This window comes from Nomascus leucogenys, chromosome 13 (genome assembly GCF_006542625.1).
Source record: "Nomascus leucogenys isolate Asia chromosome 13, Asia_NLE_v1, whole genome shotgun sequence".
NCBI classification, from domain to species: domain Eukaryota; kingdom Metazoa; phylum Chordata; class Mammalia; order Primates; family Hylobatidae; genus Nomascus; species Nomascus leucogenys.
In genome coordinates this window covers 44,684,163-44,709,114 of record NC_044393.1, presented here as the reverse complement: position 1 = coordinate 44,709,114, position 24,952 = coordinate 44,684,163, and the positions used below count along the sequence as shown (strand labels likewise).

The window sequence follows — 24,952 nt, the reverse complement described above, 5'->3', positions numbered from 1 at the left end:
CTATTTGTGGTGCTGGGAATCGAAGCCAGCCCCACTCATATCCAAGAGTAGTTGAGCGAGACTCCTCGGGGACAGCCCTTAGCAGTTTAACTCAGACACCGAAAGGCCAAACTGTGGCCAACTGGCGGCTCAGACACAGAGTTGAGCCTGGGGAATCCAGAAGTCACTTTTGAAGAAAGATGTCTTGTTTCTTCCGCCTTGTGTGACTTCTCCGATACTCTGGATATCAATAGGGATTTAAAGCAGCACAGGAAACAAGAGGCTGGCTGGAGATGTGTTGTGTTCTGCGCGGCTCTGCCTAGCAGAGGCGTTCCAGGAACTGGTGGGCCTTTCTATGGCATGCTTTCTCCAGCTGTACTCACTGGGATAGCAAGAGAGCAAGGCTTTGAACCAAGCTTCTTGCCTCTGAAGAAAGGCTGCCATCCAGAACCGCCACCTGGATGAGGCTGGGCAGGGTCAGACAAGAAACGCTGCTGCCTGTCCCTGGATCCTGGTTACTGAACAGTCAGTGTGGAAAATGATTAACTGGTTCAAGATAATTAGGAAAGAGAATGATTTTGAGAGCTGGCATGGATGAGGGAGAGAAACAGTGGACTAGGGCTCCAGCTTTAGGCAAGTGCTAAATATCCTACCAGCAGGAAGGCGGACAGAGTGGGAGATCAGAGAGCTGTCTGGGCTATTCAGACCCCTTGGAATGGCTCTGAGGAAGGGAACAGGTGCAGGCAGTGGATGGGGTAAGCCCACACACTCAACACTGGCAACCCAAGGCCAGTGGGAATTAGCCAGCCTAATTAACATCTCCAAATGGCCCAAGGATGGCTTCCAGTATTTCCAATCCAGCAGCAGTGGCTGTGTCCTGGCCCTGGCTCTGACTCCGGGTTTGGCTTCCTCTTTCTGGTTGTTGGTCTTGCCCATCACCCTTGGTTCAGAAGCCGAAAGCTGGGACAGCTGGACCGGCAGGAAGGGAGGGAGGAAGGGAAAGTGCGTGGAGCGTGTGCCTGTATACGTGCTGCTCCCGTGCAGGGGGCTAAGTGAGCAGGTGGATCATCGGTAAAAAAATTTTCCTGGCATTTTTTTCTTTCTCTCCCATGACTATAATGTACTTGTGTGTGGCTCTATGACTAAATTATACTAAATTATAAATTTAAAATTAGTATCTTGGTGTCAACTTTCTCGTTAGGCCATCATAAAGAAACGTTTCCAGACCCTCTCACTCTCACGGAACACAAACACCAAGATTTCCGCTGCATCTTAGCCATGGGAAGTCTGTGTACTTTACCAGACTGAATGCACTTGAGTGAATGGCCACACAGGACCCGAACATTCACAGCAGCAATATTCACAGTGACCAAAAGTGGAAACAGCCTGAATGTCCATCAGCTGATGAATGGACCAATAAAATGTGGTCTATCCGTACAGCGGAATATTTGGCAATAAAAAGAAATGGAATACTGATATGGGCTACACATGGAGGCACCTTGAGAATATGCTAAAAGAAAGAAGTCAGCCACCAAAGACCACATATGGGATGGTTTTATTTATATGAAATGTCCAGAATGGGCAGGTCCATAGACACAAAAAGTGGGTTTGTGGTTGTTTAGAGTTGAAGAGTGGGCAGGGAGAAGGAGGACTGACTATCAGCAGGCTGTTTAAAGGCGGGTATGAAATGTTATAGAATTTGATTGTGGCAATGGTTGCATAACCTAATGAATAGACCAAAAACATCGACTTGTATACTTCATATGGCTGAATTGCACGATATGTGAATTAGATCTCAATAAGCTGGTTTTTAAAATGGCAAAATGGAATAGAAGGTGGTCTGGGTGGCACTACTATTCCCATGATTCCAAAAGTGACACAATAGAAATGGCTGCAAGATTTCAGAAAAAAAATCCCCCGGGGCACCCAGGCAAGCAGGGGAATGAGGGCAGCTGTGAGGTTCTGTAGATGCCACCAGCACCTCCCCTGCTGCACCACCCCCCAAACCTCATACCACCCTCAAAGCAAACAGGGCCACCCCACTGGTGGCACACTGCTTTTCAGTGACGTTTTCTCTTCCAGGTTGTCTCCCAAGTTTATTCTCTTGAATTGATCTGTCTTAAGACAGCTCAGGAGTGACTGGGGCAGTGAGGTAGGGTTACCGTGTGATTTGTCCCAAGATACAGTGGGAGTGTGTGTGCCACTCAGAACTATTTTTTAAAAATTTCCCTAATAATCAACAGCTCAAGAAAACATAGCAGTTAGATCCATGGTGATTGTGGGAGGACGGTGAGTTCTAGGTATTTGTCTGAGGTGTCTGAGGAAACACTGCAGAAGCAATGGAAGTGTCTGGCAGTTTTACCAATAAAAACTGTCTTGTCCTCAGAAAGGAATTTTGGCCCATAATTAAGATACTTTCTATATGTGAATTATTTCTGTGGTGCTCCTTTTGAATTGCAAAGTAGGCAACCCTTTAGTTAAACTTCTCAGTTATCCGTGCCAAAGCGGGTATGTCTTTGCCACTGTATAAATCGTACAGGCCATACGTTCTAGAAAACAGTCCTTTCTGCCTTCAGGGAGGAACATTTTGCCATTGCCACTGAAGAAGGGCTCCTCTCCCCCACTGGGTTGTTCATTCCTGTGTGTGGGTCCCCCACAGCAGGCACGGAGAGGCAGGGGGCTGTAGGGTGGAGCAATGAGTCCTGTCTGAGAACGGAGAGGCCTAAGTGCTCGAGCTCTGGTCTGGACACGACCAGCCACCTGGTGATGGAAAAACCAGGCTGCCTCCATTCCTCAACTGTCAGAGAAATCTTGCTCCATGGGAGGGGGGACGCTGCGGAAAGCATGCAGTAAATTGCAAATCTTTACACGTACATAAAGAAGAGTTACAGTTCACAGAGAGTCCTGGAGACCATTTTTGTAAGAGTAAAAAAAGCTAGGGAGCCTCGCCTCCCATCCTTGCCCTTCTGTGTCACTGAGGTGTTTAAAGTCTCTTGAAGTCACTTTCTGTGTAGTGGGGATGGCCATCTGCGCGATTCTTCATGCACACGCGTGCTCATGACCACTGGAACTTACAGGGATCTGCAGGGTCTTGAGGGCAGGGCGGGACACGTGGCTGAGCTCCACGTTCTGCCTGTCTGAGCAATCCAGGATAGGGGCTATGTTCTGTGGTGCTGGAGTGAGGGGGCACCGCTGAGGGCCCCTCTAGTGCCCCCCAGGGAACGTTCAGGCAGAACACCTATTGTATGAGTATAACATCTGTTCATTCACCAGACACATATGACATGCCTGTTGTGTGCCCGGAGATGGGAATACATGGCGAGTGAACTGTCATGGAAGTTGTCCCCCATCCCCACAGTGCACCCTCCCCACTGAAGCCTGACTGACCTTCGTGGAAGAGTCATATCACAGCACTCTGCTGCTTCACATCTTTGTGTGCTGCCCATCTCACCAGAGCAAGAGCCAAGGTCTTGTCCTCTGCCCGCAAGGCCACTCTGACCTTCCTGTTCTTCCTGCCCACCCTGGCTCACTCAGCTCTAAGTAGGCTGGGCTCCTTGTTCATTGATTGGGCCAGGAAAGTCCCTGCCTCAGGCCCTTCCACCTGCTCTTTCCTGCCCCTCCCTCCTCGTCATTTCTCACATGCCGCCTTTTCAGGGAGGCCTTCTCTGACTCCCTATTTTAAAGTGCACCCCCACCCCAGGTGTGTTGGATTTTCTCGGTGGCACTCCCAAGGCTCTTTCCCTGTTGTCTTTTCTCCTCAGCACTCTTCAGCTCCTGAGAGCAGACACTATCGTCTTCTCCCCCGTCTGGAACGTGAGCCTCTAGTGAAGGAAGGGCTGCTGTCTGTCTTGCCCATCTCTGCAACTGGCTATTCAGTGTTTGGTAAACATTTATGGGATGAATGTCTGCAAACCCACTTTCGTGGGCTTTATGAGACGCTCTGAGGAGTGAAGCTGCAGTTTGCATCTACTTAAATTGTAGCAAAGGTGCATCCCTCTGTGTCCCCAGGTCTTAAGTGGACCTGAGTTTTAATATCTCAATTTGGCCTCTAGCAAGTGCTAGCTTTGGGTAAGTGGGAGAAAGAGCAGAGTCAGCCTAGCGGGCTACAGATTTCCACTTCTGGCCTCCTCCTTCCTTCTCCGTGGTGATCTATTTCCTCTGGGACTCTCACATGTGATGCTGTTGGGTCAGCGACTGTCACCCTGGTCCAGAGCGCCCGGCCTCACGAAGCTGCATGCCCAGATGTTACCTGGAGGCTGTGGTGCTAACTGGAGTTGCGTTGTTTCTCCAGCTGCTTCTCTGCACCCTAGGGATGTAGCTAGGGAGCAGGGCTTCCCTAATGACTGCGCGTGGACTCTGGGATGCATGCTGACTGCAGGGTCTGCCCAAGCACATTCAGCAGCAATGGCAAGGCAAGGTGTGCACACTTCCTGTTTTGCCTGCGATTAGGGGTATGGGGGAGTGGAACCTTCCCAAGCCAGACCCGTGATTCCTTTTCCATATCCTCAGGCAATCTCACAGATCACACAATCTCACACAGGAGAAGACAGATGCTGGGATGGTGGAGGCCACTGGTTCCCATCACAGGTCACAGCTGAGTGCTGCGGGAAAGGCAAGGGGAGCCTCTGCGTGGGGGCACAGGTAGGTGGAACGTGTCCTCTTTGCATCTGCATTTTATTATCTCATATTCTTGAAGTGGCCACAAAATAGGGTTTTCCCTATTCTTTCTCGGCATTGTCCACTGTGATGCTACTAGGTTTCTTGTGTACTGAAAACTGAATTTGGCCACATCAATGCTGTAAATATGTAAAGTTACTTATTGCAAAATGGATGGGCACGTTTCCCATTTTTAAGGGATTTTATTCCTTCTGCTGTTTGAGGGACTTTAAAGGCTAATGGGCAAAAAGGAACCGGCAGATTTAGTTCCTGTTATCATCCTATATCTTCCTGGAAAACGATAGTATAAAATATTATTTCTTCTTTCTGTCAGAAGACTTAACTGCGAATAAGAGAGGTTCCATTTGGCCTCTGCTTTGGTTTGGCTGTTCCTAAACAGGAATTTGAGCAAAGCCACTGAGTCTTCTAGGAGGCCCCTCAGCAGCTGAGGTTGTGCATGCACCACCTGCTGAGCCAGGAGGACTTGAGGGCCACAGTCATGGTTCAAAAGGAATGTGAACCCGGGATGTCGGGAGCTTCGGGTTCTTCTGAAACAAATTCTCAAGGTTATTTCAAATAAGCTTTAATTAAGAGTTATTTCCAAAAATTGTCTCTGAGAAAAATTCCTGGTACCTGCCAGCCATCTCTTGGCAACTGCTAAAGCGTCCCCTGAGCTGTAATTAGCAGTCAGGCAGGAGGAAGATGCCACCTGCACTTAAAACCCTGTAAGGACGGGGAACCCGGAACCTAATGCAGCATTTCACAGAAAAAGCCGCACCTTCAGAGTTCTGCCAAAAGAACAGATTCAGTGCAAGGTCGACACTTCGAAATGAATGGTCTCAGGCCACTTCTTATTCTGGGAACCTATGAACACCCCCAGCACCAGCCCCAGGGTTGTCAGGAGTTGTCACTGTCCCCGCAGTGGCTCTGGAACATGTGGCTTCTTTCTCTCGGCTCTTCTCACATGTACTATCCTCTATCTTTTTATTTTTGTCCATGGGCCTTCCAGTTCTCAAACATTAGGCAATGTGGGGAAGTTCCAGACCAGCTGGCAGGATGCTTAGTAGAATATCTAATACACACAAGGCAAGTTTTCATTCTCTTCAAGTTCACAAGGCAAATGGCATGGTCCATCTCAGGGAATCTCAACCCAACTGGCCTAAACCACTGGCTGGCTATCTTTTTGACATGTGGTTATAGTTTGGAGGAAACTTATCTGAGCTTATTAATAAATAGCCATTTTTTTTGTGGCTCACGAGTGTCTGCTTTTCTCCAATAAGACTTCAAGCTTCACAAGGGAAGGAGAGACACAGGCCTGTATGAGATTCCCAGAGCCTTATTTCGTGTTGCCTGACGAGCCCTGCACAGTCCTGCTCAGTGGCAGCCTCCAGGGGCAACAAGGGCCACGTCAGAGATGGTAACATCTGACAGGTAGCAGCGGCACTTTCCTAGGCAAGCAAATGAAAAGAATGCTTGTCTCATCTCTTCCAGAGCTGACACCGAGGAGAGTAAAAAAGTTTTAAAAGAACAAAGGGATGAAGAAGCATGAAGCCTAAAGTGGTGCTAAACAAGGTGATCGATAATTCCCTTTAAAACCCTCGAGACCATCTATGAAAGCCCCTCGAATCAAGTTTCAGTTACTTGGTCTGTGGATTCGCTGGCTCCTGACTTCCCCTGCCTTTCTCCACACCGGCTTCTTATCAGATTTCTTGTCGGTGGCCCACTTTCACTAAGAGACTGGGAAGGAGGGGACAGATGAAACATAATTACGAGTGTTTGCTCTGCATCTTGCATCAGGCCCACACATCTGCGGTCTAGAGACACACCTGTGCTGCTTAAAGCAACAGCCTGATTCCTTTCTGTCCTCCTTTCTATTCACTTCTGTTGCATGTAGGAAAGAAATCTCATGTACCAGTCCCTAAAGAATTTACAGTCCATTATGGAGAGGAGACACACACGCAGGATAAAGGCTTACATATGCTAAGGAAAATCTAGATATATGTAATAACAAGTTAGACGGCACTAAAATTAAGACCTAAATATTACAGAGAGGGTTTAGGGCAGTGGTTCTCAGTCCTGCCTGCATGTTAAAATACCCTCAGTTTTTTTTTTCTTTTTTAAAATTCCATGCTCAGGCCACACCCCAGACCAATAAATCTGAATCTAGTGGAGGGACTCAAACATCAGTATCTTTACAGCTTCACAGGGGATTCCAATGTGCAGCCACAGTTGAACACCACTGGGTCTTGGTGATGGAATGATAGCTGGTAAAAAAAAACTTTCTATCAATGTTGTACCATCTTTCCAAGAAGAATACATCTTAAATTGGAAAAAATCAAAGCAAAAGTGGTCAGAATCAAGCTGGTTATGAGGGAAGGAAGACTTGGGCTGTGTCCAGAAGGGATTATGGGGGTAGAAGAAACATCTGTGCAAGGCAGTTGTCTGTAGGACATGTGGCAACACTTTGGCCAGCTACAGCCAAGTGTGCTGAGGGTGCTGAGTGGGATGGCTGAGTTATTGAATAGATGGTGATATAAGATAGCTTGTGTTTAAGGAAAACTTCTGGGTTGGGTGCAGTGGCTCACACCTGTAATCCTAGTACTTTGGAAGGCTGAGGTGGGGAGATCGCTTGAACCCAGGAGTTCAAGACCAGCCTGGGCAACATGGTGAACCCCTGTCTCTGTAAGAAATACAGAAATTAGCTGGATGTGGTGGTTTATGCCTGTAGTTCCAGCTACTCAGGAGGCTGAGGCTAGAGGATTGCTTGAGCCTGGGATGGGGAGGATGCAGTGGGCTGTGCTCACACCACTGCAATCCAGACTTGGGCGACAGAGTGAGACCAAAAGGGAAAACTTCTGGATTATCTGAATAGAGTAAAATCTGACTCTGGCCTTTAGTATGAATAAAGAGCTGGTAGCTATGGCTCTGATTATGGGATTATCACTATAGGGTGGGCACAGGGCTGGCATTTCCATGTGGAATGGGGAGGTGAAGGTTGAGTTGGCCCTGATTCCAACTTGCCCATGACCTTCAGTGGTCCCTTCCTGGGTTGGTCTTCAGCTTGCTCAAAATTAATGTGACAGGGTTAGACATGACCTTTCCTGAAGTCCCTTCTAGTTCAACATTCTATGATGTTCTTTGCTGGCTTCAGCAAAGTTATGGGGAAGCTGAACACATACAATTCAAAAGAAGTACTATTAATTAAAACCGTATTAAGACCACTTTAACAGGGAGGGAATGAATATGAACGCGATGAATCTGTCACAGGACTATCCTTTCAATGAGCGGGGAAACTCTTTTTGGGGGTTTGGGTTAGGATTTATTTGTGCTGTGTCTGGGAATTAACTTGATTATTAACTGCCCAGTGAAAGAGCCAAGGAAGATTACCTGTCAGGACTGCATGCAGAATGACAAGCTGCATATGGTGTGGAGACCTTAGCAAGCAAAAGCTGGGTGTAGCCATATCCCTCCGGGCAAAGGCTGGTGAGTTCTAAGAGGAGTCTGTGTAGTGTCTACATCTCAGATCTGCTTTGGGGCGAATGTGTAACATAAGTGCCTCCATCTGCAGTTTTAGGAGAAGATTTTATTGGCCACCAAAATGACTCAGTGACACCAAGCAGAGTCTTCTGGTAAAGGTTCTGCAAACTTAACATAACGACTGTGTTGTAGAAGAAAAGCTACAAAAGTCTTTTTCATTAGGTAAGTGGCATAATAACCCTTTCCACGAGGGCGTCCAAGCAATTGTGTGAAAGATGAAAGTTTGCAGTTCTGTGCAATAGCAGGAATGGCAGTGGCATCCTAAGACCGACTCAGACTAATCTGGTTTAAGCTCCAAATACGACCTACATTAAAAGTGGCAGACTCTGATGAAGCATAGTGAGGAATTTTCTCCCACTTGTTCTAAATCCTGGAGCCTTGACAATCAGCCTATCATAAAGGAGGAAGTATTTCTGACCATATCTTGGAGAAATCAAACGCTGTGTTTATGCAGGGCTAACAAATAAACAAAGACCTGTGCTCCCTCTGCTGGCTCTCTATAGCAATATTGAAGCAGAAAGGAACCATACGTAGTATTGGCATCTTCGGCAAACACAAGTCAGTTTGGGTATTCTGAGAAGAACCACTCGTTTAACTTGGTTTTGAACATTTTTTGGGAAAAATCTATCTTTATCAACTTCTGACAAAGGCACTTGGAAATTCTTAAAATTAGATATTAAATGAGACATACCTGTAGCCCTTGGCTACCAGATTGCTAGCTGTGACCGTAATAGTGATCTGGGGATTGATTTATCAACAGACACAAGTGGATTCCTCCAAAATTTTTAGATCCAGACACAATCTTTAAGGCAGTTCTGAAAAAAAATCTCAGGTCCAATGTAAAGTTCCTTTTTTTCTCTTTTATAAGAGCAACCTCTAAAAAGTAAAGATTTACACTGTTTATATCTTTTCTGATAATGTCAAACACTAGACTTGATTTTCCAAATCATTAGCATGCAGAAGAATGACCTCATGGTGAACAGATGCACTTGGCTGTGAGCTGCAGTGATTACATCAGTCCCTCCCAGCAGTCGAGGGTGCCCATTCCAGTTAACCCTTTAAAGGCCTCTCTGCCGGTCCCTCTTTCTTGGTGATGACTGAAAGCACAAATTTAGTCCCCCACCCCAATATGTGTGTGTGTGTGAGAGAGAAATGTATATCTGTATATAAATGTATTTATACATAAAACATATATATGTTAATTGCAACCAATATTTTAATACTGGCTACCTTTTAGATTATTTAGATTATTTAGTGCTGGCCAAAAAAGGAAGGTAAACTATAGTGCTAGGTAAAAAAGTAGTTGAAATATCTTTACATGTCAGGTGTTATCAATACAAGTAATGGATGGAATAGATACAAGGTAGATATGATGGTCTTTAAAAATATTTTCTGATTAGGAAAATAGATTTTGTTTTGAAAGCTCTTTGAAAAAAGCTGAGCACTCATATATTAGCAGCTACACCACCATGTGTGGTTGACGGCGCATCCTGAACGCAAGCCTGTTCACCTGGCCAACCCACCCCCGCAGGGCTTGTTGGGCGGATGGGTAACAGCACCTGGATGGGGAGAGTCAGAAGCAGAGGGCATTTTCCAAGAGTGGAAGCTTCAGGCACAGGCCACTCCCACTGAGCGCATCTCCCACTTTTACCTCAGACTTAAAGGCTGATACTGGGGCTTCCCCTCTAGAAGTGGGGGCTGCATGCTGCTTTCTGGCTTGCTGCTACCAATACAGTGTGGAATGAATGCAGTGTTCAGGTGATGCTCCCTCTTCATTAATAATAAAGCCCTGGTGGTGAGGATACAAAGAAAACCTAGGAGCCCCTAATTCCTCAGACTGTGCATATGCATGTGAGCCCAAGCCCAAGGCCCTGCTTTGATGACACTGAGGGCCAGAGATGGTCTGATTGGGTCCTAAGTGCACTGTGGGAGCTTAAGCCGCTCAGGGTCAATTTTTCCAGTTGGCTTGTTGCTTGGAAGAACAGACTTCACCTCAATTTCTTAGTTTAAGCTGGCTGGCTCATCTGGGTTTGATCGCACTTGTCCCAAGAACATAACAGTATAAACAAATGACAAGTGTTTTCATCTGTAGACGTAGTAACAGATAGCGGACAGGGATTCCTCAGCCAGTATGTAAACGAGAAGATGCTTCTGAAAACGTGCTTGTCTATGGTGCTGAAATGCTCTGTCCTCATTGTACTGCCCCATATTTCAGTTCAAATCAAGATTATATCTAGTTCATCCCTACTCAGCGTTATGAGCAGATATGCGAAGAATTGAAACAGAACATTATGCCTAGACTTAAAAATCACACTTAAGGATAGGTATGACAGATGTATAAAAAATTTTCCCACTCAACACTGAATTCCTTAAACCATGAACACTATGAAATGTAATACTGATGTTAATAATTGAAAAGCGGAGTGAGTAGCATTTGTCTTGATATTCCATGTTTGGTTTCACGTTCCTTTTAGAAGAGTTCCAATGCCCACCCTCACATGCTGTCAGAATCTTTATTCTGCTAAGCAATTTTCAAAAATATGATGTTCTTGAAGAAGCCTATTGACAATCCTCTCCAAGTAGAGTTCTTAAAAACTCAAACTGCTCCTAGAATCTCACTCATTTCAATTGCTTTAAATAATTATGGATGTTTGGAAAAGATCAAATTAGTTTATACAGAGGCTAAAATATACATAGAAAACAAAGTCCATCATTGTTCATTTCGATAATATCTTAATAATCTTAAGAATGTAACAGTTAAGGAATGAAAACATCTAGTTATTATTTACATGTTTAATTTTAAGAAGTAAAAAGCTTCGTCAAGAGTTAAAACAAACAAACAAACAAACAAAAAACAACCTGCACTGAAAAATCAAGTCCTCACGAAGAGGGGAATAATCTCATGAGGGTGGGAAAAAGCTGAATGAGATCTTTTTAAAATTAGCTTTGCTACAGATCCCTCATGTTCTTCCACTGAAAAATTAGAAACGATTTAAAATCTCTAGCCAGACTGAGTATGAAATCTTCATTTCCCTTGAAACGAATTTTTTTTGTCTTAGATAGAATGTTGGCAGAGTGTATAAAAGAATTCAATTCACAGCTGTTCCACTTTTTTAATGTAAGAAACATTAATCAAAGCTTTAAGTTATAAGCTTTTCTCATGTTGCTTAGTATTCCAGTTCAACAAAGATCAATAGAGGCCATCCCAGTGTTCCTTGACGCCTCACCAGGAAGCAGAGGCGTGATTATGCAAATCGCGCTGCTCCTGCACCTCTGCCAGCCTGCTTATCTCCCAAGCCTTCTGCCTGCTGCTCCTGGCTCCCTGTGCAAGTGCGTGCCTCTCCCTCTTATCTCCCAACAAAGCTCCGAGAGGCAAGGATTGAGGCCAGCGATGTTAAACAATGATGCATGGCTGATTTTATTTGTAAGTGATTTATTTCACTGGATTTAATTTTTTTTCACTTTGTGTATAAGATATTTGTTAACAAGTCAGAATAGGAGAAGTAAGGCAGTGTTCAGAGACAATTGACACAGGTTAGAAATCTATTAAGCACTCTAACAGTTTCATCTAAAGCAGTGGAAGAAGAAGGAAGCTTCTCACTGAGAATCTCAACATGCATTGGCTAAATATCCCATTTATTCTCTGAAAGGCAATTAATCTGTAATTATATGCAGAAATTTACAAGTAATAATTCTATTATTTGAAAGAAACACACAGTAATCACATAATCTGTTTAAGTGGCAGTACATGTATTTTTCCCCCTAAACTGGAAATATAAAAAGAATAAAAACCTAAAAACAAGGAAATCTATGGAAACTTTCACAATTTTCCACTGGCCCTAATAAACGAAAATTATTGTAAGCTAGTTTCTAAACGGGTTCCACACCAGGTGCTGCTCCGGTCGGCGGCTTGTCCACATGACACAAACCACTCCAGAGAGACACGCACACTGCACTGCTGTAATGAGGGACCCCGGGACACTGTCCTTCCATGTCTCCTGCATTAATCCCTGACCCTCGAATCTCGGCAGCATAATCCCCATTTAGCATTAGTAGCAACGGCTTCCACTGTGAGGAACTCTTTTTTGATAAGTAAGCACTGATTCGGGCATCGCTTTTAAACAACATATTCCCAGCTCAGCAAGAAACCCACACTCCTGAATGAACCGGAGCACATTACTGAGAAAAAGTTCATTAACCTTGCTAGATTTGAAGGTTAACAGGATAGCTGAAGAAAGGAACTGAGTGAACAGCTCGAATACAAAACAAATTAAAATGAATGTCATCATTCCTTTTGATATTCATTAGTTGATTCAGAGGGAGAATGCTCTTCTTAAATTTGCAAGCATTTATCTGTGAAAAACAGGTGTACATCTGCTGCTCGAATGCGTCTTAAGCGCGTGAGAGAAGAATAATGTAGACACTCACCCGTTCCGCTGAGGGAGTAGCTGGGAGAGGGAGAAAAGACTTGGGCTGCGAAATCCTCAAATGTCATTACTTCGCGGTGGTTCTGAATTATTGCTTCGAGATACAGAGCTCGCTCTTCATAGCTGCGGTAATCGGTTAAGGAAACAAGTGCACGTGCAAAGTGGCATGCAGAGCAGTGACAGAATTCACTTTTAATACTGTTGTGCAATTTTTTCTGTGTAAAAAAGTATCCTGCAGGTTCTTTACCATCTTGCAGAAAATTAAATATTAGTCATAATTCATACCCAAATTCTGGTTTTGAGACCTAAGTTTCTCTTAGACTTTAATTGCATTCAATACTAGTAACACTAAAAAACATGTAGGGCAACAGTTACAGAAGAACATCATAAGATCATTAGGGCTGATTTAAACAAAAACAGGAGATACTGATTGCAATAGCATCTCTTTCCACTGACAGTGGTAGATCTTTTACGTCCTATTTCAGTGGATAAAACATTCTTAGCCTACTGACATATACGTTGATACTTCAAGCAACTTGGTGATACGACAGTGCAGACGCTTCTTAAAAATAAGAAGATGCAAGTTACTGGGAAGAGAGAAGGCTGGGAAGATAGACTCTGAGGGGGCATCAGAGCCTCTAACCAAGACAAGTTGTGAACATTGGAAAATAAGAACTACTATGTGAGAGAATCTACCAAGAGTGCACAGGGCAATTTTTAAAAAAAGACTACTGCCTTTTAATTAAAACTGCAGTCTGGCACACACAGCATTCAAATGTGTAATCAAAAACCAGTCACCAATAAAACTTACAAGCGTAACACACTGAAGCAACTTTCCAGCTGTCTTAATAGGACCCCTGCGTGTGGCAGGCTTTCACAGGGCAGAAAGCAAATCTTCCCCTTTTGTGTGTGGCTTCTGTTTCCTCAGAAGGTGAATCATGCACTTCCAATAACAGGATAACGTCAGAACAATCCGACAATGGATGGAGGCACTGCACATACGACGTTATGAATTAACACTTGGGGAAGTCCGCATGACGTCTCATTTTTCCCCTTCTTCATTATCAATGCAAAAGTTAAAAGATATGTTTCAGTTGTTTTGAAAATCATGCTAATTCTCCAGGAACAGAGGGAATGTGGATCACCATCAGTTTATTATTTGCAGCTCCAGAAGAGGAAAGTAACTAGCATTTCTCACTACATTTTCAAACTATCTTTTCAAAATGGCCTCTTTAAAAATACAAGTTGGTGACAATTATGTCCTTTCAATCAGCTTTCAAGACAGCATGTTTTTAAATGGTCAAATACTTTTCTGCTTTCTTATGGCAAAGTATGCACACCGATCTCTAAATGCAGGCTCTTCCTCTCCCTACTCCTTCAGTTATATTCAGAGGATAATTTTCATACCATGAGGAGACCAGAGGCATTCTAGGGCTGTGCTATCCCATACAGTAGCCACAAGCCACATGTGGATATCTCATATTAAATCTGAATTAATTAAACTAAAAAGCTAAAATTCAGTTGCTTTGCCCCCTCCCCCCGCCTTTCTATATTTTAAGCACTCAATAGCCGCACGTGGCTAGGGGTTCTATACTGGATTGCACAGATATAGGACATGCCTGTCACCGTGGAAAGCACTACTGGACAGCGTGCTGCCAGAATTTCTCCGTTAAGTTTGCTCTATACAACCTCAAGCAAGGAAAATGAGTTTGAAGATTTCCAAAGTGGCCCCTCTAATGATTTATGATCTTTTATATAGATGGGCACAACCGCCCAAGGCCTGGGCAGCATGAGCCTGAACTGGCTTCTCCACTGTGGGCTGAACTCCTGGTGACTCGCCTTAATGAACAGGCTGCCAAACTTCCTCAGCGAGAGGCGCCTGCTCAGGCCCAATTCTAGAGGGACCCACTAATGCCATTCACGTCTCATTATGAACACACTTATTCTGCACAGCACTTGGCTGTCGCCACGGCTCGGCCCTCCATACATGGCCCCAGCAAGCCGCTGGTCCGGGGAACAGCAGGACGTTAGGCCTGAGTGGCCGTCTGGCGAACAGGCACTCTGACACTAAGCTGGCACGTGCTGGCCCAGCAGGGGCTGAGCGAGGCGTGACAAATTACTCAAAGAGCTGAGCTAAACTTATGGCTGACAACCACCTGAGCCTTCGGACCGCCGTGGCCCGCTGTCAACGCTCAATTCATGGCTCCCCCTTTCAGTCCGTCGTCTGCTTGTGGGCCTGGGTTAGAGCAGGCACGTCCCTCTAAAGACCTGTCATGCTCTGCCTAGCATCGTCCTGCTGTTTCCTGAAAGGCCCCACTGCGTCCAACACATCCACACACAGTGCTTGGGACAATGGTGAACAAAAAGGAAATGCGTGTGCATTTTGCTAACTACTCTACGGAAGCCACGTATCTGGAAAGTGGCTGGCTATGTTAATCAAGCTCATGATCAAACCTACAAAGGGACGTTTTGCATAATACCATATGAACTGACCCCAGATGGCAGCCCACCGTCCCTATCCTGGATGGTACTATCCAATTGTCATAAGCTTGTCCTTGTCAAGGCTGAGAGATCTGGGCACCTTAGAGAAAGTCCAGCACTATATTTAGAGGAGTAATAATGAAGTTGTGAGATTCTCTGATTCAATGAATATTTATGGTCTGACTCCTAAATTAAGGCAGTAGGAGACAGAAGACATAAAGGTGCTTCCAGAACTGGATCCTGGAGGAGGAAGTGTTTCCTTCATAGAAGGTTCCTGACCCTGCCATCCGTGCCCCCGACTGTCACACACAGCCCACACTCTCCCGCCCACTAACTAGAGTGTTAACAGTGCTAAACTGGGTGCTGTCATTTAGACAAACATCCATTAGGGATTGGGGTGAGATCAGGAGATCATCAAATACATTTTCGCTCATGGCCCAAGCCAGGGCATGTAAACACCCTGACAAAGAGAAAACAAATATCCCCTTAGCTCTGGCGGCGTTTAGAAACAGCCAAGGAGCTTGTGGGTGCCAAAAATCATTTCTTTTAGTAGCCATAAAAAACACAGCACTGGGATCTTAACTGAATTAATTGCAAGGGCAATTTGGAGCAGTATCATCTGACATTTTCTTACCTAATATCCTCAGGGCTTCAATGCTGGTTGCTTTCTATAACAAAGGGCATTTATAATTTAGACATCAAAATGCTTGTAAGCTCTTCATATGTAAGACATGTTAAAATGTGAAGTGAATGCTGAAATGATGCCAATCCCTGCACGGTCAAAGACCTTTCACCGAAAGAAGCACCAGGTCACAAATCCGATCTGTTTCAATACTAGCCATGGCCCTTTTGTTCTCTTAAAAAGTTTACCAACGAATGTGTAACTTTTAATTCTGTTCTGAATTATTATCTCATGAAAAGCCACACACAACAAAGTACTTTTTTCAAGAGCAGTTTTCCCCTGGATTACTCAATTCAGGGAACATTCAAATTACGGACCAGAAACCCATCTTGGCTTCTGGACATTTCTCAGTTTCTTTAGCCACTCATTCTTTTCACATTTTCACATAAGAACTTTTATCAAGAATTTTGATTAAGAGACAGGCCTGTAGTCCCAGCGACTCAGGAGGCTGAGGTGGGAGGATCACTTGAGCCCAAGAGTTTGAGTCCAGCCTGGGTAACATAGCAAGATTCTGTCCCTAGAATAAAAAATAAAAAAATGGATAATATTCCTCTACTTTACTAAAGAGGTTATACGCCTTTACTGGTTACATTTTATCAAAAATTTCCAAGAGAACTTCTTGAGACTCTCAAGACACACCCTGCTGAATCTGCAGAGCTGTAAGAATCTGAGAATCTGAACCTGTCCCCCAACTTTACTCTCATTATTGTTTAATTTTTAGAAATGACAGTAGCAGCATGACAGTCAGGAAGGAGCTTGCATTTTGGTGGAAGGAAGGCAGGGTTTGAATCTCAGCTGCCCTTTTCCCTGCCAGGTGTTGGTGTCCCCATTTTACACGTGAGACAGCTGAGGCAAGCGGCTCCGACTCCAGCCTCAGTTGTCTTACTAAATGTAAAATGGGGACACCAAGGCCTGTTCTCAGGACGGCTGGGAAGATTAAATAGAATCCTATATATGAAGCATCTACCTGGATTCCAGCACAAAAAGAAAAGCACGAAAAAGCTGGATTGACTGCTCCCTGCCTCTACCATGTGGGCCTAGGGTTTTGTTGCAGAAAGAATGTAGTAGGTAAGCTAGAGCAGAGTTCCGTGTCAGGCTCCATGGCAAGCAAACCCCCTTCAGGCTACACCCTCATGAGCGGGGAAGTCCTATGGTCTCCATTTTACTGATCAGGTAATGAGAGCTCAGAGAGTTCAAGAAATTTTCTTGAATCACAGTGACACAGTAATGGGATTAAGGCTACAGTCCAGGTCCTCTAACCTTTACTGCTTTCATCTAATATCTTGAATTCTAGAATAAATGGTGTTAAGTTCAAGATCGTGTGTGAGGTTGGGAACTAAACTCCAAATGAGACAAATCAACTGACTTAAATATACGTGAGCTACAATAACCCGCAACGTAAACCTGAGTGCGTATGTGTAAGCTGCATCTATACCCAGATCATGCTGACTTTACAAAGTACAACAAAACAACAATTATTCCACTTTAATTTCTTTTTACTTATTCAGGCTACGTGTTTGTTGACTGTTGTTTAGCCCCTTCAAGCTTCTTTTATCAAAGAAATAAAGAGAACTGTTTGGAAGAGGCTATGTTGCAGACTATATTTTTTCAACCCTTGAAACCTTCTTGCCTGAACCTTCTCTAAATTTCCCAACAGTGGATATGATGCTCAGACTGGCAAAGTGGCCCCGGACACAGGCAGCTTCCTGGCATCGGTGTGTGTGTGCTGTAACTGTTTGTGTACCCACCCCAGTTTTCTTTCTGAACTCATGCAGCCTCTTATCACTGGCACAAGCAAGCCCAGAGCTAGCCATTCTCATGACTCCAACTCCCACGGCAGTGATCTGCAGAGGAGGGAATGTCATGTTTCAGAACCATCTGGGACGCTTCAGCCATCCACGCATCCCTCTCAAAAGTTCTGGCGCCCCCGAGTTCTGCTGCCACTGGTCCACTCCTTGAGTACATTACATTAGGGTGTGGAAAAGGTTGAAAACCTCTGGCTAAATAGCTACCACATATGACCATCTTAAGCCTCCTTATGTGAGTTTTCTGTGGCTGCTGGAAATGACCACAAACTGGGTGGCTTAAAACAACAGGAATTTATTCTCTCACTACTTTTGGGAGGCCACAGGTCCAAAATCAAGATGACAGCAGAGGCTGCAGGAGAGATTTTGTTCATGCTTCTTCCAGTTCCAGGTGGCTGTCTGCGTCCGCGGGGCTGCATGACTCCCCTCTTTGCCTCCATAGCTACATGGCCTCTTCCTATTCTATGTGTCTCTCTTAAAGGACACTCCTCACTGGATTTACTGCTCTCCTGGATAACCCAGGATGATCTCCTCATTTCAAGATCCTTAACTTATATCAGCACACAGCCTTGAGTCAAATAGTTAACATTCACAGGTTCCAGGAACTGGAACACAGACATATGGTTTTTGGGACCATCGTTTACTTCAATAAACTCCTTGAGGACACCATATGAGTCAGGTTCATCAAATTTATGTCAACAGAAATTTATTCTCTTACGTCACTCATACAACCTAGCTTAAAAGTAACCCACATAATATTTACTGAGTGGATAAATGAAGGCCTGAAATTCGTGTCCACTGCTTTAAGCTATGATACAGCTAGATATATTCTAGGCAATAGCAACTTGTAAGGAGAGGTTAGAGAGTTCAATTTGAAGTAAAATTCTACACAGATTTTAAAAACTCCGTGATAAAAACTTTTAGAAGAATGTAGGGGCAAACTCTTTATGACCTTGGATCTCTTAAGAAACCAAAACATGAACCACAGGGAGAAGAGACTGGTACATCTGACCACATTCAAAGTAAGAGCTCCTGTTTACCACAATAGTGGTAAGTAAAGAAGGCAGAACTACCAGGCACAACATGGGAGGAAGCATCTGCGACTGAGAGCTGGCAAGGGGTAGGTGCCAGAATATAAGAGAAATGCCTAACAAATCCCTAAGAAAAAGTCAAATAAGCTACTAGAAAGATGGGCAACCAAGAGATAAACCATGACTGGCAATTAAGTTGCTCAGTACCATTAATGATCAGGGATTATGAGAATCACAACAAAATACCATCTTATATATCCCAGAGTGGCCAAACACAGAACATGTAATAATGCCAAATGTCAGACAGGACATGGGGCACAGGAGCCCCAAGAACCTGCTGCTGGGAGGTAACTGGCCTGGCTTCTTGGGAGAGCAATTTGACCTTATCCAGGGAAGAACAGACGCGCGTGCTTGCGGGCTGGCAATTCCGCTTCTCAGTATGTGAGCTCTGGTACATATGTGCTTGGTTCAGAATGTTTATAACATGTTACAGACAACAGCAAAAAAGAAAAAGGAAACTATTTTTAACATTCATGGATAAATGCAGTCACACAATGGGATATTAGACAGCAGTGAAAATAAATGAACTACAGGCATGTGTATTAACAAGGATAAAACTGGCAACAATGCTCAACCAAAAAAGCCAGTCACTGAAGGACACATTGAGTGCAATTCTATTGCTATACATTTTTATTTATTTATGTATTTATAGAGAGGGTCTCACTGTGTCACCTAGTATGGAGTGCAGTGGAGCCATCATAGCTCACTGCAATCTTGAAGTCCTGGACTCAAGCAATCCTCCCACCTCAGCCTCCCAAGTAGCTGGGACTACAGACATGCATCACCATGCCTGGCTAGTTTTTAAAATATTTTGTAGCAATGGGGTCTCCCTATGTTGCCCAGGCTGGTCTTGAACTCCTGGCCTCAAGTGATCCTTCCACCTTAGCCTCCCAAAGTGCTGGGATTACAGGCCTAAGTCACCTTACCTGGCTTATATATATTTTAAAAACAGGTTAAGTGAAACATATTGCTTAGGGCTACACACATATGTAGGAAAATGATAAAGAACAAGGAAATAATACCTGGGATTACCTCTGGGGTGTGGAGGGGTGGTACCTGGGAGGGTCTGAAATATATTGGCTGGTGCAGGTGGGTGTCAGTACCGGGACACGTTTTGGTGTTCCTTAGAACGTATGTAAATGACACGTCTTCTAGTCTGTATAAATATTTCATAATAAAAATGGGCAATTTGGCCAGAATGAAACAGCACTAATCAAATGAATCTTTTCTCACCCATCAGAAGGATAGAATGAGCTTCAAGTTGAAGGTTGATATAAAAGGTCTATGTTTGGGTGTTAGAGTTGACGATGATCACAAAGAAGTCCATTTGACTCAGACACAGAGAAAGCAGAAACGAGACAGTACTATTTTTAGGCATTTCATTCCAGAAATAGACCAGAATGTCAGAGCTCAAAATTTTCTGAAAGTTGTGGGGAACTCTGTCAGAAGGGATTCAAAAAGCTCAAATCAAACATGGATACGAATGCCACCTGTGGGGGAGGGGGATAATGCTCCAAAAAATAAAAATGTATTTCTACAAAATTACTGTTGTTAGAATTACTATGCATTAAGAATGACAAAACCAGCTGAATCTGAGAATGGTCAGAATACTACATCTATTCATGGGCTTAAGCATAGATTTCTATACATTATCCTAGTCTGCTCAGAGAACTGGATCTCAAGTGGCTGTGCTATTTTCAAAAAGCAAATCCACCTTCATTCAAGCACTCGTCCATTCAAGAGATATGTATTGAGTGCCCCCCGTGCTAGGTAATGGGCATGTAATCAGGCAACAAGACAGATGTTGCTCCTGCCCCCAGCAATCCTGCATTCTAGCAGGGAGGCAGACCGAACACTAGTTAAAGGACAAGTCCAGGGAATAAGGCAAACTGTCATTATGTCAGTACCAGGAAGGAAAGAGGGAGATAAGCTCAACGAAGTCTCTGATGGGAGGGAAGCAGCTAACCAAGCAGGGATGAAGTGGGGTAAGGAGTATAAGAGCAGTTCGGGCACAGAGAATGCCATGAGCGGGAAGGAATTTGGGATGCTTCTGGAGGAGAAAGGAGACTGGAGCTATGGGGTAGTAAGAGGGTCACAGGAAGTGCAGCTGAAAGACAGGCTGGGCCTGGGCACAGGAGGCCCGAATGGCTTGAGGCAAGGAAGCAACATGATGTCACTTAAGTTGCTATATTGCCCTTAGAGGAACTGCACCACTAAGGAGGGTCCTGAGTGTCCTCTAGTTTGGAAGAGGTCAAGGCTGACTGGCATCTATATGTTCAATCAATGGGCTTGTCCAAATATTTCAATACCTTACTTTGTCTTTGCATTTTTCAGAAGTGGATGACATACATCTTTTGGGCATGCGGAAGAGGTAAGAATGTTACTTGCAGGCTTGAAATGACCAGAACTTCTGAGAATGACCTTGAGCATAACCAGGAAGGACTATGGCGTGGCAGAGAGAGGGCCACGCTGGGTGACACACACACCCTGGCGTGGAGGGAAGAGGAAATAGAGCAGAAGCAGGCTCTCCAGTGAGGCAGAGAATGAGGCGCTACACACAAGGAGGGAGGCATGACCCTCCCACAGGACAGATAGTGGGCTCACAGAAACTTATAAAAATGAGATGACTTAACGACAGCTGTGGATTGAGGAATACTACCCTGTTTTGAATGTGTAAAATACACCCATGGATGCATTTTAAACCTAGTAAAAAAATGACCCTACTGTGGCAGAGTCTGAGCTCAGAGAAGGAATGGCTAAGAATATTTTACAAAACTAGGAAATTAATTAGCTGGTTTCTTCTGCTGCTCCCCACTACTGGCTGCTTTTGGAATAGAGGATGCACAAGAAAATAACACGTTTTTGTTTTTGAGCAATGTTTTGAGTAGTGATCAAAGAAAGTGAAGAGGCAACACACAGAATAGGAGAAAACATCTGCAAACCATTTAAGTGATAAGGATCTTGTATCTCAAATATATAAGAACTCTCACAGATCAACAATAAAGACAACCGAGTTTAAAAATGGGCAAAGGATGTGCATAGACATTTATCCAAAGAAGATATGTAGATGGCCAGTAAACACATGAAAAGATGCTCAACACCACAGGTCATTAGGGAAATGGAAATGAAAACCATAATAAGACACGACCTCACGTCTACTAGGATGACTATAATCAAAAGGACAAGCGACAACAATAACCAGTGAGGACGAGAAGATGTGGAGAAATCGGAATCCTCATACCTTGCTGGTAGGAATATAAAGTGCGGCCACAGGCCGGGCGCAGTGGCTCATGCCTGTAATCCTAGCACTTTGGAAGGCCGAAGTAGGCAGATCACCTGAGGTCAGGAGTTCGAGACCAGCCTGACCAGCATGGAGAAACCCCGTCTCTACTAAAAATACAAAATTAGCTGGGCGTGATGGCGCATGCCTGTAATCCCAGCTACTCGGGAGACTGAGGCAGGAGAATTGCTTGAACCCGGGAGGCGGAGGTTGCAGTAAGCCAAGACCGCGCCATTGCACTCCAGCCTAGGCAACAAAAGCGAAACTCTGTCTCAAAAATAAATAAATAAATAAATAAATAAATAAATAAATAAAGTGCAGCCACTGTGGAAAAAAGTTTGGCAGTTCCTCAAAAAGTTAACATACGATCCAGCAATTCTACTCCTAGAAGTTCAGTACCCAAGAGAATTGAAAATATATGTTCACATAAAAACTTGCCAACAAATGTTCATAGGAGCACTATTATTTACAGCCAAAAAGCAGAAACAACCCCCTTGCCTGCAAACTGATGAATGGATAAACAAAATGTAATATATCATATAATAAAATAGTATTCAGCCATAAAAAGGAAGGTATTGATACCTGCTGTGACATGGATGGACTTTGCAAACACTATGCTAAGTGAAAGAAGTCAGATGCCAAAGCCCATATATTGTGGGACTTCATTAATATAAATGTCCAGAATAAGCAAATTAATACAGACAGAAAGGAAATCAGTGGCTGCTTGGGGCCAGAGGGAGGGGAGAATGTGGCATGACAGTTAATGGGTATTCAGTTTCTTTTGGGGGTGATAACAATGTTGTGGAATTGGAAGTGGCAATGGTTGTACAACTCAGTGAATATACAAAAAACCACTGTATTATACATTTTAAAAGGGTGAACGCTATGGCCTGTGAATTATAGCTCAATAAAATAAATGCCCCCAGGCTGGGTGCAATGGCTCACCCCTGTAATCCCCAGCACTTTGGGAGACTAAGGTAGGAAAATCGCTTGGGGCCAGGAGTTTGAGACTAGCCTGGGCAACATAGTGAGACCCTGTCTCTACAAAAAAAACAAAAAATTAGCCGGGAGTGATGGCATATGCCTGTGGTTCCAGCTGGTCAGGGGCTGAGGTGAGAGGATCACTTGAGCCTGGGAAGTTGAGGTTGCAGTGAGTTCTGATCATGTCATTGCACTCCAGTCTGGGCGAGAGAATGAGACCCTGTCTCAAAAAAAAATGCCCCCAAAATGCCTAGTGGTATGCAATGCACACTATGTATTGTGAGCAAGGCCTGCTAATAAAAAGATCTTCACTGAACACATGAGAGAACAAATGGCAGGATGGCCTGCCAGAGCAAAAGCCCTCCAGGCAGACAGTGGCTGAATCATTTAATCATGGAAGACACAGGAAGAGCAGCAGACCATGTGCCGGGACTGTTCTAGCCACTGGAGGATGAAAAAGACATAGTCTTGTCCTTCACAGCATTCACAGCTTATATGGAAAGACAAGCGGACAACGAGCTCTAGGAAGCTGGTGGGTGGAGTGATTCACGGGAATGAGGAGTGGGTCTTGGTCAGACTGCAATGGGCTGGTTACACAAGGGAAGAAGCAACACCAGCCTGTGGCAACTGGGAATCTCTGAAGGTTTTAAAACAGATGAACAGCAGGACCTAATCTATGCCTGAGAGATAATGGGGCAGGGAGACAACGCAGGGGAGGAAGCGGCACAATGCGGGGCAGACCCAGCTGGACTTGGGGTGCTCACCAATGGTAAGAGATGGAGATGGATTCTGGACATAACCCTGGGATCAAGGTGTAAGTGACCAGGAGGGTGGGACAGAAAGGGACCTGAGGAGGAGGGCAGGGTTGAGTGGAGGAGTCTGAAGAGCCCAAGGGATTCCTGGGGGACAACTTCAGGGAAGTGCTGACTGGGACTCAGCAGAGAGGCCTGGGCCAGAGCTGAAGAGCTGAGTCATGGGTTTGGAGATGATCTTGAAGGAGAAAAGGGGAGAATGCAATGTTAGGGAACCACCCCCACCCCCACCAGAGGGTGGGCAGAAGTGAAAGAGCAGTCAAGGGATATGGAGGGAGCGGGAGACAGCCATTTCCCAGATCCCAGGAAGAAGCATCTAGAAAGAGGAGCAGCAGCGTTCCTGCAGAGCCTCAGCTCCCATGCGCTTCCCTGGTACCTGCCTCAAAGGCACATGCTCCACAGGTGGGCTCAGGTCGCATTTAATAACTAAACAAATGGATAAAATTCCAGAATGAGCAATACAGGAACAGATGCCAGTTACATCTTAAAGCCATACATCATTTTCACAAGATTTTATTTCTCTTTCAGTATAATGTAAATTTAAATTCTAGGACTGTTTAAGGCCACAAATAAATGAATCATTGAAAGTAAATGTCACAGCCTGGTAAAGAGGATGACTTTACTCAACAATGTAACCAAATAAAATGGATGTTTTGGAAAAGGAAATTAAACACATGGAGGTATAAGATATTAGATTAAGTTTCAAACCCTAATGATACACTCCTGGAGAGAAACAGTCCACTACTGCTCAAAAAGAAGAAAATACCATATAACCAAGTTTAAGAATAATTCTGAGGAAATGGTAAGAGCAAATGGAAATGAGAAAAAGATTTTCTTCAGGCTATTAAATTACAGACTTTTGGAGATGGTCTGTTCTCATATTCCCATGTCCTTCCGGCGTAGGGAGCTGAAGGTCTCCCTCCTAGAATCTGAGGCGCTCCACACATGCAATGGATTTGGACTATACTGTTATTAGAAATGTTCAAATCAGTTCTTCCCAGGGGATTGATTTGTGAAGGAGCACATCCTTAATTATAGCATTTTCCATTTCCATCTTCTCCAATTCTCCCAGTGCGCCTCACCTTCTGCAAATCACCAAGTGAGAAAATGCCCCATGACACTGTCGCTCAAAGTCTCATATCAGTAAAAATGTAAGTGACAAGAAAATTAGTCATTCAGCCGATTTCAAGTCTAGAGAAAGTGCTGTCAAATTGAGTGAGA

At 44.3% G+C, this 24,952-nt stretch overlaps 1 protein-coding gene across 4 annotated transcripts in view; it reads right to left on the bottom strand.

Moving 5' to 3' along the window:
- Positions 1 to 24,952, bottom strand: part of RALGAPA2 (Ral GTPase activating protein catalytic alpha subunit 2) — a 332,102-nt gene that overhangs the window by 6,645 nt on the left and 300,505 nt on the right. For all 4 annotated transcript variants that reach the window (XR_004032895.1, XM_030825210.1, XM_030825211.1 and 1 more), the window contains one exon: positions 12,601 to 12,722. Coding sequence is in view for 3 of the 4 variants with exons in the window: in XM_030825210.1 (XP_030681070.1) it covers positions 12,601 to 12,722 (122 nt within the window). In the remaining variant the exon portion in view is untranslated. The remainder of the gene's footprint in view (positions 1 to 12,600; positions 12,723 to 24,952) is intronic.